The sequence below is a fragment of the Myodes glareolus genome, chromosome 3 (assembly GCF_982192425.1).
Source record: "Myodes glareolus chromosome 3, mMyoGla1.1, whole genome shotgun sequence".
Lineage (NCBI taxonomy): Eukaryota > Metazoa > Chordata > Mammalia > Rodentia > Cricetidae > Myodes > Myodes glareolus.
The window spans coordinates 2081217-2099204 of NC_142028.1; the positions used below are offsets into that span (position 1 = coordinate 2081217).

Here is a 17988-nt window from a genome sequence, read left to right on the forward strand (position 1 = left end):
TAATTTTAAATACTTATATCTAAAGAATGTCAATTCATTTAAGCATCTTTGAAAATTACTCAAGTAATATTATCATATCAAGAGTTTTAATGTGTGTATATGTCATAGGGATATTGGAATATTATTCATTTTTCTTTCACAAATCAAGTATAAGACATGCTGGTTTTGTATATGCTAATCATAGATTTGGGTGAATTATTTGTCAAATTTATGTTTGTATACAGTATATGAAAATATGCCATATATATAATTATATTCACATAATACGCCATATATAATGATGAGTTGGATTTTTATATGATCTAAATATGAATTTACTTTCTTGTTATTTTAATGAATAAATCTGAAAAACTAGGAATCCATATCACATTCTTTGCCTTTCTAATTTTCAGTTATTTTTGCTACAAGACCTCTGAAGCAATAACATTCACTTGTTATTGTTTCATGTAATCAGAGTCTAAATTACTCAAGAGTAAATGAAATGTTCAAGTCATCAAAGGTGTTCCTAAAATAATTTGAGCATGAGATGATGTGTTTTTCAGTTTTATGATTATGAAAACTTTGTTTTACATTTTATTACTGATTCGTTTAGAGTTTTAAAGCAATCTTCCAGTACTCAGTAAAGATAGTCACTCTTAAAAAGACATTTGGTTCTTGTGTTGAGTCTTAAATTTGCAAACAGAAAACAGCTTTAACTATCACTTTTGAAATGTGTTATGTTTTGTAGCTTCTTTTTTAAGCATTGCCGTAAAAGTACCAAAATAAAACAATAAAATAGAAACAAACCTTTTGTTTAAGGCATTTGCTTGTTGTAATGTATTATATGCTTTTATTTATGGAAGGTATCTAGGGCTATAAACTCCAACCAAAAATTAAGTGAGGAAAACAAATTAAATATGTTTTCATATAACACTGTAAAAATATTTGTCCTTACTACTAATTTAGAGATTATATAAACAGTTATACTCAGCATTTTCACAAAGAACTAAATTAATTGTAATCTCTTCTTATTCAGTCAATGCTAATGCTTCAAATATTCAACAAAATTGATAATTTCTACTCCTATGTATTTTTAATCGATAAGCTATGATATGTGGGATGCATATATATATTTTAGAAATTTTTTTATATTTTTATAAAAATTATATATATTTAGAGATTATATAATATATAATAAAAATATATTTAGAGATTTTTAGAAATTACCTCCTATGTGTTCTGGATTGTATTTGCCAAAAAATGTGTACATAATACACAAGAAGATTTCCAGAAAGATTTCAAATCATATCAAATTATCTGTGCAATTGAAGCTTTATTTAATTTTATCTATATAGTGGTGCTTAAAATATAAGATATGTGTAACATGAAGTATTAAATATTATTATTATTATTAAAGACCATACACTTCTTATTTATTTGTAAAAGGAAAATTTTGAGTCTTCGGTATTTAATCAATACTGAAAATCATTCTTCCCAGTTTGCTTAGACATCTTAATATGATTGTAAATACTTTACTGTAATATACAAATAAATTTATCAAAATTATATTGAAACATTAATTAAATCAAAATTTATAAGACCATATATTTATGTCACATACACATATTATTTATTTAAGGATTATACAAATATTCAGGAAGCAACTGAAACACAGCACACAATTCTATATTATTTACTCTTGGCATAGTGAGGACAAAGTCCAAAATAGGTTCAGTGAAAAACAAGATGTTGACTTAATTTCCCAAATCACTATCATTTCAGATCCATAAAGAGTTCAGTACTGACCAGTGGGATGTGCAAAAAATCTAGTGAACACAATCTATTTTTGGTAAGTTTACGCCTGGTTAAAAATGCCACAGTACCCACATTTAACTTTTGAGAGTTTCTTAGGGAAGAATAGATTTTGTTTGCCCTTGCAAACCCACATGAAACAAAGCCCTACAAATTTAAATAATGCTAAAATCATTTTAGATTTCACATTGCTCTTCAATTAAGTATCTAATCCAGCTGTAAAAGTTTAAAAAAGGACACCTAGATATTTGTATACATTTAATTATATTATTTAATAACACAAATCTTCTTTAGCACCATTCTTGAAATCTTCATCTGTTTCTATTTTAAAGGCATATGGGGGTATGTTATAGCTGCATATTAAAGATGTGATTTTAAATATTGAGAATCAAAAGAATTGGGTTTGTTTTACCTATAATAGTTTATAAAAGTTTCTCCAATTAACAATAAAAAACAGTACTTATGATGCTGATTTCTCTAATCAGAACAGGCTTCCTTATAAGCTAGGATGAAGATGCACAACCTCACAGTGTGACTGAGTTCATCCTGATGGTAGTCACTGACCGCCCTGAACTTCAGGCATCATTGTTCGTACTCTTCCTCATCATCTATCTGATATCACTGGTTGGCAACTTGGGTATGATCAACCTCACTATGGTGGATTTCAGACTGCAAACACCTATGTACTTCTTTCTCAGTCACCTGGCTACTACAGATCTTGGCTATTCAACAGCTGTGGGGTCAAAAATGTTATCAAATTTTATTGTTGATCAAAACAAAATCTCCTTTAACCTTTGTGCTACACAGTTAGCCTTCTTTCTTCTGTTCATCGCTTGTGAACTTTTTATTCTGTCAGCAATGTCCTATGACCGCTATGTGGCCATCTGTAAGCCTCTGCTTTATATGGTCATCATGTCTAAAAGAGTTTGCTGGGTGCTGGTAGTAATTCCTTATGTTTACTGTACAACTGTGGCTCTACTGATTACAATTAAGATTTTCACTCTGTCTTTCTATGGCTACAATGTCATCAGCCATTTTTACTGTGACAGTCTCCCCTTGTAATCCTTGGTCTGCTCAAATACACAGGAAATTGAAGTGATAATGTTGTTCCTGGCAGCTTTTAATTTGATTTCTTCTCTTCTGGTCGTTCTTGTGTCCTACCTGCTCATCCTGATAGCCATTCTCAAGATGAACTCTGCTGAGAGCAGACGCAAGGCTTTCTCCACTTGTGGGTCCCACCTGACAGTGGTCACTGTATTCTATGGGACTTTGACATTTATTTACGTTGCAGCCCAAATCCAATCACTCCTTTGACACTGACAAAGTGGCTTCAATCTTTTACATCCTCATCATCCCTATGTTGAATCCCTTGATCTACAGTTTGAGGAACAAAGATGTAATAGATGCCCTTTATAGGACAGGGAAAAAAAATCCACAGTGCTTTTGTTTGAAACACATTGAGGAGTGGAGCCTTTCCATCTTTGTTTTCCACAAAAATACTTAGCAAGTACAAAGGATCAACATAAAATTAAATGTTAACATTCGTCCTGGTAGTCAAATATCTAAATGCTATAAATGAATTCATGAGGAATACAATAGATTTTATCCCATTTTACTGAAGAGAGTTGGATTCTAATTATAATAATGGGAAAATGTTATCACATAAAATAGTTTTAGAATATAAAGATCACATGATTTGTTGGTAGCACTTTACACAACTTAGATACAAGAACAGGAGCGGTAGAGCGGGTTAAATGCTCGTATTCTTGATACATTCATCAAGTTTTGTAATGTATTGCAATTTTTATGGAAACATAATTTACCTTTTGGGATTCATTCATTTCTATGAGTTGTGTGAAAATCTAAATTGATCTGAAGTGTGTTCCCCCACTTGGCTTGTAAATCACCATAGACCTTGTTTAATTGCCCGATCCCGAGAAGGGCATCTATGACTCTTTTCTTTTTCTCATAACAAAATTAATGTCATTTATGGTGCCCATAGTTCTGGTTAATTTGGTATATTCTGCCTCTCAAATAACCTGTAGTTTCTTTGTGGTGTCCTTTTTTTATATATATAATTCGGTGTATATGTGCCTCTAAGTGAATATATCACTTCAAATAAATGTTTAAGTTCTGCTGCAAAAGTTTGTATAAATGTTCCTTTTATTTATTATTCAGTGGCTCAATCTTTATTTTTATTGCCTGTTCTTTGTATATTATTTAATTTTCTAACTCAAAATAATAAAATTATTGTAAATGTCATATTGTCTTTATTCTTGCATATAATACTTGAATGTATGAATGTATTTCTTGTTCTTCTCTGATGAGAGTACAACCTTTTATTTGACCCACACAACACTGAGTGTGCTATTGGATTCAGTATGTTTGCTGATGGTAACAAACATAAGAAAATAAAACTATTATATTATATTAATTATAATAATTGATATATATCTAAAAATATGATAGTTATATTATTTGTTACAACAAGCATATTATCACAAACAAGAACGTGCTATATTTCTTACAATAGTTCAGCAATAACTGTTTAGAAATACATCTTTGTGTACTGTTTCAATTCCTCATATATATTCTTCCTAATCCCTCAAGGCTCAGAAAAGTATTTCCTCCTTAGGTTTCATGTCATTTTATTTGCATAATGTACCACCAATCAATCTGTGCCACCAATCAATCGCTAAGTAAGATCTCTTTGGGTTATTAAAAGGGTATGAATAGTCAGATGGAAATCTGTAAGTGAAGAGTTAGGAAAGATCAATCATACAATTGAATTTCTTAGAAAAAAATTATATAGTTAAATCACAAAAATACATAAGTTTTATATTTTGAAAATACTGTAATTTAATAACAGAAAGTTCAACACAAAAAGGTAAAATGACACCATTTGTTGTTTGTATCCATCAATTAATAAAATATTTAAATTACTGCAATTTTAACATATTTTCTCTCCATCAAACAATTTCAGTGAAGAGGTATAAATTTTATTCCCGAGAGAGATAAAAATTCACTGACATCCACATTTGAAGAAACATTCTGAAATGAATGAGCCTAAATAGTACATTTCTAATATAAACAATGTCACTTTTGATTCCACATCAAATGACAGATCATAAAAGAATAAAGTGTGATGACGTTTGCAATTGTTCATATCAATTATGTGTAAATATATTTTGCATTTTATTTTTATGCAAAGTCACAAGAATCTCAAAATGTTTCATATATTTTCCTATAGCATACAATTTTTACAAAAAATAGAATTAGATGAAACAATTACCAAGAAAATTTGTTTCGCTGAATCTAATATTCTTTATAAAGGCCATCTAAAGTATAAAATGCTGGTTAGAACAAGAACCTTAAAATAAATGAGAAAAACAGAGTATCCATGAAAACACAGCCTGAGTTGAGGACATAGTAGTGATGCAATAGGTTTTCATTCCTAGAGATTATAACATGTGCAGTAGATTATGTGTAAGATGGCTCGGTCATTAAATGCACTTGCCTCACGTGAGGACACCAGTTTAGTAACCAGGACTCACCAAATCTTGAATGAGAGCGCTGATTCCAGAAAGCTGTATTCTGACCTTTGTGTATACACACTGGCACATGTGTAGACATAAACACACATGGTGATGCTGAGTAAAAGAAAATATTTGCAAAATATTTGTAAAAATAATTATAGGGGCTGGAAAGACGGTTCAGCAGTTAAAATGCATAATGTTCTTGCACAGCATCTGAGTTGTTTCAAGCACTCACGTCAGGCTGATTACAACTGGATTTAGTTGCAGATTTCTGGAAACAAGTGCCTCTCTCCATCCTCTGCAGATGCCCTGCACTCATGCACACATCTACACACAGGTGCATGCATCCACATTATTAAAAAAATATTATTTTTGGTTGTGGAACTATTCAACCAACACATAATGGGCATCACAATTTTATTGTGCACTTTTATTTCATTACAGTACAGTTTTGTTGTTGCCTTTTCTTTTGATGTTTGGTTTTATTTTGTTGTCTTGGTTTTATTGTAATACTGTTTTGGTTTCTTTTTGAAAAAGGAATTAATTTCAGTGGTTAGGGAGAGGGAAATTATCTGAAAAAGCTTGGAGGAGCAGTAGTATAACGCATTTAAATTTAAAATTGTTTTCAGGAATGACAATTCCTGAAAAAATAAAAAAAATCTTTAAATATATTTATAATAGAAAAATAATAAATCAAGTTTTCCTCAATAAAAATCACTCCACCTCTGCCCAAATGAAGTGTATGTGACCTGACTGGCAGAGAAAATATACCAATTGATTTAGAAAATGTAATAATCTAGGCCTATAATTTTTTGCTAAACTAAAAATTGTGTATTTTTTGAACTTTTAGTAGAATTAAACAAATTACTACTGCATGGTACAAGTATACAATTCCTTAGTGTATACATACTGTATAGCAAATGGGTTCAAAGTCTCACATCATCTTGGAGGAAAATAGTAACTTTAAATTCACTTTATATCTACATTTAAAATTAAACCCCTATGCCACATTCTGTTGTTTTACCAATTGAATCTTGTTGTAGTATTTGTTTCCCTTAAGCTCAGAGAGAGTGACACTATTAGAAGGTGTGGCTTTGTTGGAGTGGAGATGGACTCCTTAAAGGAAATGACTCTGAGGGCAGGATTTAAGGATGTCCATGCTCGGGAAACTTCTCAGTGTGTCAGTCCACTTCCTGTGGCCGCATATCAAGATAGCCAGCACCACATCTGCCCGAATGCCACTAATGCTCCCCCACATTGTGATAATAGAATGAGCCTCTGCAACTGTAAGTGAGCCACCCCAATTACATGTTTTCTTTGACTTATTGTAGTCATGATGTCTCTTCACATCAATAAAAACCATAACTAAGAGAAATCTCCTTCCCAGGGAGATTCTCACTACTTCCAACTTAATATGTTGTGCAATGAAACACCACAAAATAAACAAAGAATGAATAAGGTGATGAAATCATTGCATCCACCCGCTAATGTGATCATTCAGATGAAGCAGTGGGCAGCATTTATGTTTCACCGTCTGAAAAGTTGACTGGGGACTTACTAATGAGCCTGCCATTCGTCTACCTTTCCCTCTGGAATCAACCATTTACATAGAAAATTTTTCTCATGTTCAGGGACTTCAGCAAACAAGTAAATACAGCTCAATGAGAAAATCTTTAGGGACAGACATATTTAAAGGTAACTTTTCAATACCTTCATGAGGTCACACTGGTGATAGCTTATAGTAGAAGGTTTTTATAGGTAAGTCATGCCAAATATTTCATTGATCTGAATTCAAAATCCAAGTGTCTTTTAAATCAATTTATCAAAACTTTGGTCAACACTGAAATTCTTTTTCTATATTCAAGCTTCTGATCTAAGATTGTTGTATCAAGGTACAAAAATTGTGCTTAATTATACCCAGAATCTCTACTGATTAATTAGTCTGAGCTCTTTATTTAGAGGAAGTAATAGTCAGTAAAGAAGTGTATTCCCCATAGACTTTAGAGAGGCTTTTAATCTGCTTTAGAACTGGCACAACACAGGAACACCTGATGAAACTTTGACATACATAATTCTGTGCTTCTAAAAATTTCTTATACAATTCCTAAAAGTAAAAGGTGAGTTTTTCCTTCTTTTTTTTATTTTTGTCTAACAGAGGGAAGAAAGAGTCACTGATGCTTAGGGTCGAGTGTTTTTGTTCACAGTTGAGTAGAGAGACATCCAGAGAAATTCAGGTTCTGTCCTAAAGATAATGTTTGAATAACATGAAGTCAAGTATCTACTAAAGATAAAAGGATAAGAGATGATTTCAATAATATTTTAACAAGAACAAAAGCTAGCGGTTCTACAGCATTGCTATTTCAGTGATGTTAAGTAACAGGAATTGTAATGTCATTGTCTTTATTGCTAATAGTTTAGCGCATGAAATATTTGCATAGATAAATATATAAAATGAATGAAGAAACTCTTGCTTCCAAAGGTATTTCCACAAATATTTAGCCAAAATTTGCTGATGATGACATTGATTCTTAAGCTAATGATACAATTACAGAAAACACTATGTCAAAGTGCATGATACCCAGAATTTTATATGTAACAATTAGAGAGGAAATAATACCATTAAAATAAATTTTATCACAGTGCTATACACCATAAGCTGGCCTTCTAACAAAACAAGCATTTCTATCACAACATGACACAAAATATGAGGGACAATTGATAAAACACATATGCATCAAACCTACAAATTCACATTTGATGCATTGTAGAAACATTTTATATTCAATCATTCACACCAGGTTTAGATTATGATTTGTTACTACATGTATTGTTTGATAGCAGATGCCCTAATTCCAAAAACACATACTTTTTTACTGACATGTAATATTTGCATATATTTATGAAGTACAGTGTGAAATAAATTCTGCATATAACGATTTGCATTCGAATGAAACAACATATCCTACATAGTTATTTCATATATTACAATACTTTCTACTTAACTTTTTTTAATTATTTAACAATCTTCTCTATTTCCCCTAAGTTTACATTACATAAAATTATAACATATTTACTATATGTGTCTCAAAGTTGAAAGTCCTTAGAAAGGTAAAAAGATGGAATTGACAATTAAGAATTAATTCAGAAAATTCAACAAGATATTCAAAACAGAAGAATAGTACTAACTACTAACTGCTAATGAAATCAGTTATACATACAACTTTTATATTTGAATTATAACACAATTACAAAAATATAAAAACCCAGTTATTTTAAAAACTCATAAAAACTGACTGAGCAACATGTCAGTTACAGTTAGCAAAATCACAATCAAGCTGTTTAAGAATGACATTAATATATTACATAAATTTTAGATAAATTTACTTCATTGACCACTAGATATAAAAATACTTACATCCATATTCCAAAATGAGATTGTAGAATAGTATGATATTTATTTAAAATCCCAATGATAATTTCATAGAGAGATTATGAGGTATAAAATATGACTAATCTTCTCATACAGTGTAATACCAGTCTAAATCAGAGAAATCAAAATTTAGCAGAGGCTACATAATAAAATCAATCATGATTCCACATGCTGGTAATCAAGCGTACAGAATGAAGTTGGAGGGATGTTTGTGAGTATTGGGCAGAATGAGCTATATAATGAGAACCAGTCTTAAAGATACTGCTAATGATGTATTAAAATACATTAAGATCCTTAAAAACGATATAAAGATAATGTGATTAAGCTATAATGGAATTTTCTGCATGGGCTGCAAGAAGAAAATGATAGAATTTTAGTAAGTAGAAGTCAGACGAACATAGCAGGACTGGATGAATTGAGAGAAGAAATGAATTATTATTAAAGAAGATTGAAATTTGTAGTAAGACACTAAGATGAAGTATATAAAGGAGTAGAAGTGTTTGTGGGAAGCAGCCAGAAAAGTAAGAGGAATGAAAGTTAATAATCAAATGACAGAAAGGTACAGACACAAGTCCTCACAGGTGGCTTGTTGTGATTTATATAATCATATCAATGTGGACAAACTGTTGTCCAAGACTCTTTCAAGGCAACAGTCTCTGATATTTTTTAATACTTATGCGCAGTTAAAAAAAAAGTAACTACAATTTAACAGGCTTAAAGGATTTTCATTCTAAATGAAATAACTATGAATGAAATATTTAGCAATTTATTATGTAAAGCAGAAAAATGATAATCTGTTAATATTCTTTTCCACACTGAAAGTTGAAATAACAATATAAATGGCTCCTGGGTATCTCACTCATGTCAGAGAGTTCATACTCATGGGGATATCTGATCGTCCAGACCTGCAGGTCCCACTTTTCCTTGTCTTCCTGGTCATCTACACGCTGACAGCAGCAGGAAACCTGGGCATCATCACCCTCACCACCGTGGACTCACGACTTCAAACTCCCATGTACTTCTTCCTCAGACACCTGGCTGTCATCAACCTTGGCAACTCCACTGTCATTGCTCCTAAAATGCTGGTCAACTTCTTAGTCAGTAAGAAAACCACCTTGTACTATGAATGTGCCACCCAGCTGGGAGGATTTCTGGTTTTCATTGTAGCCGAGATCTTCATTCTGGCTGTGATGGCCTATGGCCGCTATGTGGCCATCTGCAACCCCCTGCTCTACATGGTGGTGGTGTCTCGGCAAGTGTGCCTTCTGCTGGTCTCCCTCACATACTTCTTCAGCTTTTTCACGGCCATCGTTGTGACTCCCTGTGTCTTCTCTGTGAGCTATTGCTCTTCCAATGTAATCAACCACTTTTACTGTGACAATGTCCCTCTGTTGGCACTGTCCTGTTCGGACACCTACTTCCCAGAAACTGTAGTATTTTTCTTCTCGGGGACAAACTTGTTTTTCTCTATGACTATTGTTCTTATATCCTACTTCAACATCATCCTTGCAATTCTGAGAATCCGTTCCTCTGAAGGAAGAAAGAAAGCCTTCTCCACCTGTGCTTCCCACATGATGGCGGTCACGGTGTTCTATGGCACACTTCTCTTCATGTATCTGCAACCATGGACCAACCACTCGCTAGACACTGATAAGATGGCTTCTGTGTTCTACACGCTGGTAATACCGATGCTGAACCCTGTCATCTACAGCTTTAGGAATAAGGATGTAAAGTGTGCCTTGAAAGATTTCCTCAAAAATCCATGCCAACGGTTCAATCTAACATAAGCGTATAACTACGAATCTGAATAAAATATTACATATGGTTACTTTTGTGGTACTAGAATTGCATGAAATATGACTTCAATTTAACTTTTCAGGACTATTCAGAGTAATGACAAATTTCATTTTTATCACAAACTCATGAAGGTTCTTAAAACCAAAAGTACTCTAAAAGTTAATAGCTGCTGTGTACTGAATATGTAAGCATGCATTGGTACCAAGACAGATTGGAAGACATGAGAAGCATAACCAGTATCTAGGAAGAAACTGCATTTCCAGGAACATCAGAAATCAAAGAGTTCAGAATACACAGACTTCAGATCAGCAATCCTCAGTCTGGGTTGAAACTAAGTAAGAACCGGTGAAAGGAAAGTTCACTTCACACTATGGGAATTTCTTGCTTACAGAGACTATTGCTGTTGCCTGTGATGTTTATATTTTTATATTATTTTATTTATTCGTGTTTCCTTGGTATTCCTTCTAGAAACCGAACACCGTTGTCTCCTCCTTTTAATTTCTCAACTCCTGGAACTCATTCATAATCATTCACTTTCATTCTTTTCAAGATTGTAAATATGAATTCCAAATACTGTTTCTACTGCCAAGGCTGCTCTGATCCAGACACTTTTTCATTCTTCTTTTTCTTTGTGATTACTATGAAAAAATAACTAGTCATCAAAAGAACCTCCTCACATAAAGGTACTTATACCAATAAATTTTTTCCACGTAAAATAACATTTATAATGGTTATTTTTTAGCAAAGCAATATTCTAACAGATAATCTTTATTCCTCACTTGAGTGAAGGAGATTCCCATTATTAGTAAAAAGAAACTTTTATGTTTGTCTATGAAATGTTTTAAATGTAACATAGCAACTTTTCAGAAAACTGTTTATTTAATGTGAGCATTCCATGAAGTAATGAAGACCACCATAAAATGAAACTGGAAAAAGAGGAAACAGTCACTGTATTCATGGTCCATTCACCCAAATGTGTCTCCGTTATATTTTGACATCGGACTCCGGCTTCTCTTTACCTTTTCAATATTGGGTCACACCAGCTGCTTTACAGAGCTTCCAGACACTTTGTACTGTATTATTGATTTCTACCCTGTTGTTTGGGGACTCATTGCTTGGAGAGGCTCTTTGCTTAGTATACATGGTACTTTGCTTGTAAAGATGGAGGCAATTGTTTAATTATAAAACAGTTAATCATATAAGGCAATTCTTTTCTTTAAGTGTATATATTTGATTTTGAACCCTACAAATTTGTATAACAAAGTGTGTGTGTGTTTATATGACTCTGTTTTCATTTTCATAACTCAGATCATTGAGCCTCAGTAATTTTATTACACTAACAAAATAACTACCTAATTAATTTTAAATTAGAAACTTAAGACTTATAATTGTTTTGATTGCCCTTTAATTATGTGAATATCATTAATTGAGAAACTAATGTCATCTTTGTAAATTCAAAGGCTTTTTTGCTAGTTGAGTCCAGTGAAACTAATAAAAAAAGAGAAATTGCTGAAGAACTCTAGAAATTCAATAGAAAATTCAGAAATTAACTCAAACACATAGACAATAAATTGACATTGAAATTAATGATCTCGTTATGAATATATAAACGAAATACATAAAAGAGAAACAGCAAAGAAATGCATGAAATATTGCAAAAACATACATGTAACAAGGATTCAATGTTGAGAATATGTAAGGAAATCATAGCTAACTATAGTAAGAAAGAGAAGCTCAAAATATTTAGACCTTCATTAGGGTTCTGAATACTCATTTCTCAAAATTTGGTTTACAAATTAAAAATAATATACGTAAAATACTCTCAATATTCTTAATTCTTAAAAAAATGGACATTCGGGGGGCGGGGGCAAAAAAAAAAATGGACATTCAGACCACAATAAAATGCAGTTAATTGCAGCGATAATGACTATTTTCAAAAGGACAAACTTCTTGTGAGACTCTAGAGAAAGAGAATTCAAACACTGTAATCATCAATGTCAAATAGTGTATAATAAATTAATAACATCTATTAATTTTGACAATGTGATGGTTCCTCAAAAATTAAAGAAAGGCTTGTAATAGAGCTTAGCAGTATAGCAATTGTATACCATGCATACTAATCTGAGTTAAACCTATAGTGATGCAAATATAAATGAAAAATAAAGAACCGCTACCAACTCTATAATTCCACTACTGTGTGTTCAAGCAAACAAAAGTTTGCCAATTTGTTGGAAACTTTCTTACACTTTCTTGAGTGTAAAAATATTTGTCACAGCAGCTAGCATATAAATAGCTTACACGTTCATCTGCAGATTAGCAGATGGAAAATGCATAGTTATATATTAACTATATTAGCCACTAAAAACATGAGATCATGTCATTTGTAATTATTCAAATGATCATTACAGATAAGCAAGGTACAGACAGACAAATATTGTACTTTAACATTCAAAGGAACATTTGGAAAAATTCATTTCATTAGGAATTTGGGAAAATAATTGAGGTGGTAAGAGAAGATAGAAGTCACAAAAATGACACAAAGATATTCTTCAGTAATAGTAATATCCTGTTTCTTATGACACCAGAATACAATCAACGTAATGAATATGTCACCATGATGGAGGTTTATAGTAACAGCTATTTCAATTAATATCAACTAATATATTCTATAGCATGGATGAGAACCCTGCATTATGCCTGATGAATATGTAGCAATCTTGAAAATTTGCTGACATTAAACTAATACCAATGGAGTCTCTCTCTAACCCATCTTTCCCTGCTGCCGTCATTACATTTCTATTTCTAACCCATGCATTTTTCTTACCTGAGATTAAACAGGACTATTATTTCATAGAAGTCAATATCCTTCAAGAATATTTTTTTGAAGAAATTAGGTATTGTGTATCATAAATATCCTTATAGATAGATAATAGGCAGCATAAGGAGATCTAAGGAATATGTGGATAGACATTTTAAAGGATCTTTTTATCATTTCTCTCTCCTGTTTTAAAACTTTATTGAATGCATTCTTTACAATTTCATTTACATATACAGTGAATTCAAGAAGCTATTCTTCCTACTAGCCAATTTTTCCCTCACTCCTGTCAGCACCACCCTTTCCTGACACTTCCCATTTTCTCATTAAATTCAAAATAACATTTTATCAGCCAAGGGATAGTGAACTACAGCGGTCAAATAGGTTTTTCTAGTGATTAAAGATTCTGCAAACTATGGATATAGTGTCCATAATAAAGGTAAAATAAAATTAATTGATAATAAAGTAATCTGTACAAAAGAAATGATAATTCATTAGTGGTATTTACATATTTTATTACATGATGTCTGTAAAGTGATTTATGAATCATAAAACTGAGAAAATTTTTTTAAGATATAAAAATATTGTTCCTTCTGTGTACTATCTATTCTGCATGTGTGATCATTTTTCTGATTGATTACTTCACATGTCAAATTTTTCCAACATTTATTTAAGAAGTGAAAAATTTGAGCTTCCAAACTGAAAATAACCTATAGAACCATTGAGAACAAAACCAGTCGATGGAGAAAATATATACTGTGAGAAGGATGCTGTAGGACTTTGACAGCTTAAGATATAAAATGGACATTTTATCCATGGTGCTGTGAATCTTAAACCACATGTGAGACTTCCCCTCAACTTCATTCTTAGTCAATTTTTATAGGACATACTTCATAAATACTAAAACAAAATAATCAAAACAATCATACTTGGTACTAAATTTTTAGATGAGATATTATGGAGGACCCTAATATAATGCATGTGTGTTTAATTAGATAGAGGAGACCCACAACAAATCTAAATTACAATTTTGTCAAATGAAGTTCTCTTAAACATTTAAAATTTTTAAATGCAAAATAAAATAAGAATATAATTTTTAAAAAAATCAAAGGAATAAGAAAAAGGCACTGCCATTTGAAATATAATGCAACAGTGAGAATTATAATCAAAACTTTTAACTGAAATAAAGGCCTACCTTCTAAATTAGAACTAAAGCTTTAAGTCTGAGAAAGAATTGGATGATATATTTCATTATAATATGTTCTTTCATAACAAGTATATTTCAAAAATTGTATTTTCAGGTGAAAATAACCTGTTTTAATTTTTTATTTTTATGCACATTGATGTTTTTTCTGCATGTATGTCAGTGTGAAGGTTACAGGTAATTGTAAGCTGCCATGTGAGTGCTGGGATTTGAACTCTGGTCCTTTGGGAGAGCAGTCAGTGCTCTTAACCACTGTGAAATCTCTTTAGCCCTTTGAAAATCATCTTAGAAGATCAGTATTTTTACTCTAAGCTAAATATTTACCTCTAATGAATGTTTTGAATGACATTAAACACAAGATATTAATTTTTCATTTTCAGTCAGTACATGACAAGAAGAAAAATGTCTATTTTATGCTGTGTACACTATTACAATGCATAAACTTAGTTCTATGTTCCGCATTTGAGGTTCACCCTTTTAAACTTCCTCATGTAATGAATTAATAGTGATTTACATTTATGACTTAAACACAGCAATTTTAATGGGTGACAGATTCTTATATCTGGTGACTGTTTTCACAACATATATTCTCAGGATCCTAAATGGAGTAAGAGAATCCCTCCATCTTGAATGTTTCCATTCTCGTGGGTACTGCTGAGAATCCTGAACTGCAGGCTCCTTTATTTGTGTGGTTTTTTCTCATCTATGTCATTTCCTTTGAGTGAAATCTGGGCACAATCATGCTAACCAACAAACAACATGCAACAAATACCTATGAACTTTTTTTTCTTAGGCATCCAGCATTCACTACTTTTGATTTCTCAACTGCATTGGGGCCCAAAAAAATGTTGGGAAATTTGAAGGGAATGAAAATACCATAAGTGTGCCATTGAGGTCGTTTTGTTCATCTTCTTCATCATTAGTGAGATTTTTGTTTTGTCAGAAATGACTTTGAAAAGCTATACGGCCTTCAACAGACTGGTGTGGGAAGTCCTTCTATATACATGTTGTTTTTATTGATTAATGAATAAAGGAGCTTGCTTGGCCTGTGTGATAGAGCAGAACAGAGCTAGGCAGGGAAAACTAAACTGTATTCTGGGATAAAGAAGGTGGAGTCACAGGGACACCCTTCTGCTAGAGGGGAAAGATAGGAGCTGCCAACTGGAACCTTGCCGGTAGGCCACAACTTTTATGGTAAAATATAAAATAATGGAAATGGGTTAATTCTAGATGTAAGAGCTAGCTAGCAATATGCTTAAGCTGTTGGCCAAATTATATAGTATACAATTTTATATATTTTGAGATTCACACAAGTCCTTAACTGCAACTCTTTATATAATTTCAAAATAAAAAAATCATACTTCCAACATGTAATAGTACAGAATATATATTACTGTTTTAAAAAAAAAGGTAGGAAACAAAGCATAGTGAGGAATGTGGGAAGTCATTTTGTATATGTGCTGCTTTTGTTGGTTAATGGTAAAGAAGATGCTTTGGACTGTGATAGGGCAGAGTTTAGTTAGGTAGGAAAACTAAGCTAAAAGCTGAAAGAAAGAAGGTGGAGTCTCAAGAGACAGACACTGGATGGAACTTTACCCAGTAAGCCACAGCCACATGGTGATATACAGATTAATAGAAATCACTTAATTTAAAATATAAGAGCTCGCTAGCAATATGCTTAACTGGTTGGCCAAGCAGTGATTTAAATAATATAGTTTAAATGTTCTGTTAACTTCATATATATGTGTGGTGTGATAAAATCATACTCCCCCAGTCCCTATGAATCTTCCCAAATACCCACACATACACTCATCTAACATCATGAACCTTCCTTCTTTATATGAACATGTGTGTAGGGTCTTACATCACATTCCATGGGCAAGAATGATGAAAGAGTGGTGAAAGACATCTATATCAGTTTGGGAAATCTCTGTGAAACCCTCTGATTAATGGATAAATTGATATAACACACCTGCAATTAATTATTTTTGTTTCATGGTCACTGTCTTTAGGAAGAAGTATTATTCCCCAGTCAATGAAAGGTTATCTCCATTCAAGTGGCTTATGAAAAAAACAGAGCCATAAATTTTTAATTTGGTTTTACTAAAGTTATCAAGTAGGGTGAGATGCAGACTGATCTGATTGTTTCCTAGATGTCGTAAGAATGACCTCTTCATCCGGCAATGGATGGAGATAGAGACAGGGACCCACACTGGAGCATTGGACTGAGCTCCCAAAGTCCAGATGAAGAGCAGAAGGAGGGAGAACATGAGCAAGGAAGTCAGGACCATGAGGGGTTGGTCCACCCACTGAGACGGTGGGGCTGATCTATTGAGAGCTCACCAAGGCCAGATGGACTGGGACTGAACGAGCATGTGATCAAACCAGACTCTCTGAATGTGGCTGACAATGAGGGCTGACTGAGAAGCCAATAATAATGGCACTGGGTTTTTATTCTCCTACATGTACTGGCTTTTTGGGAGCCTAGTCTGTTTGGATGCTCACCTTCCTAGACCTGGATGGAGGGGGGAGGGCCTGGACTTCCCACAGGACAGGGCACTCTTACTTCTCTTAGGACCAGAGAGGGAAATGGAGGGGGAGGGGGAGGGAAGTGGGAGGAGGTGGAAATTTTTAATGAATAAATTTTAAAAAATAAAAACAAAGAAGTAAAAAAAATGACCTCTAGCCTGGTTCTTGATAAATCTCTTTGCTCCTCCAAAACTGTTTGAATTCTCTAGGCATTCTAGTCTTCCAGACTCTCACCAAAAATGTTCATCAAATTCTACTTAAGCTTTGTAAATATTTTCCAGCTTAAAATTTCAAAATCTTTCATATTCTTGTTATAAACCTGCTTCAAATGCCTGAGAGCCACATATTCAGGTTTCCTACAAAAATGGTCTCATTTCTTGGTATTATGGTAGGCATGACCATAGAAAACCAGCTACCTAAACTCTGGTTACGCACATCACATTGAGTTTGAAGTGAAGTCATGTTTCTTGGACAATTGTTCAATGGGAATCTGTAACATTTTTCTTCAAGCTTCAAATTGTTTTCATTGATTTATTATTTTCCCCTAGGAAAGAAATACAGTTCCCAGTAGTTCTTCAGAAACTGGAAGGGCCTGGAGGAGAGTGCTACCTCTCTGTGCCTGGATTTCTGATGGTTTGATTCTATGCAGGTCTTGCTGTTATAAATACAGGTAAAAACAGTTGCTGAGATCTCAAAAGTATGATGGGCATGTCATGTCCAGAAGGCATAACACTATTACTTCCTGTTAAAATCTAACAAAAGAAGAACATAAAAACACAGGACTCTCTTATACAATGTGACAAATTCTGAATTTTTAACAGGCAACTTCCAGAATCACAGTGGTCTTTGAAGATCCCTCCAAGTAAACATTTCCTTAGCAGTCTAG

General features: G+C 32.8%; 1 protein-coding gene and 1 pseudogene across 1 annotated transcript; both read left to right on the top strand.

The window, feature by feature from the left end:
* Positions 1-2299: 2299 nt before the first annotated feature.
* LOC148122506 (olfactory receptor 8K3-like) lies at positions 2300-3295 on the top strand (annotated as a pseudogene).
* Positions 3296-9596: 6301 nt separating this feature from the next.
* LOC148122507 (olfactory receptor 8J3-like) lies at positions 9597-10544 on the top strand. The gene has a single exon (XM_087903903.1). It carries the CDS (start codon positions 9597-9599, stop codon positions 10542-10544), a length of 948 nt encoding a protein of 315 aa, XP_087760029.1.
* The last annotated feature ends 7444 nt before the right edge of the window (positions 10545-17988 follow it).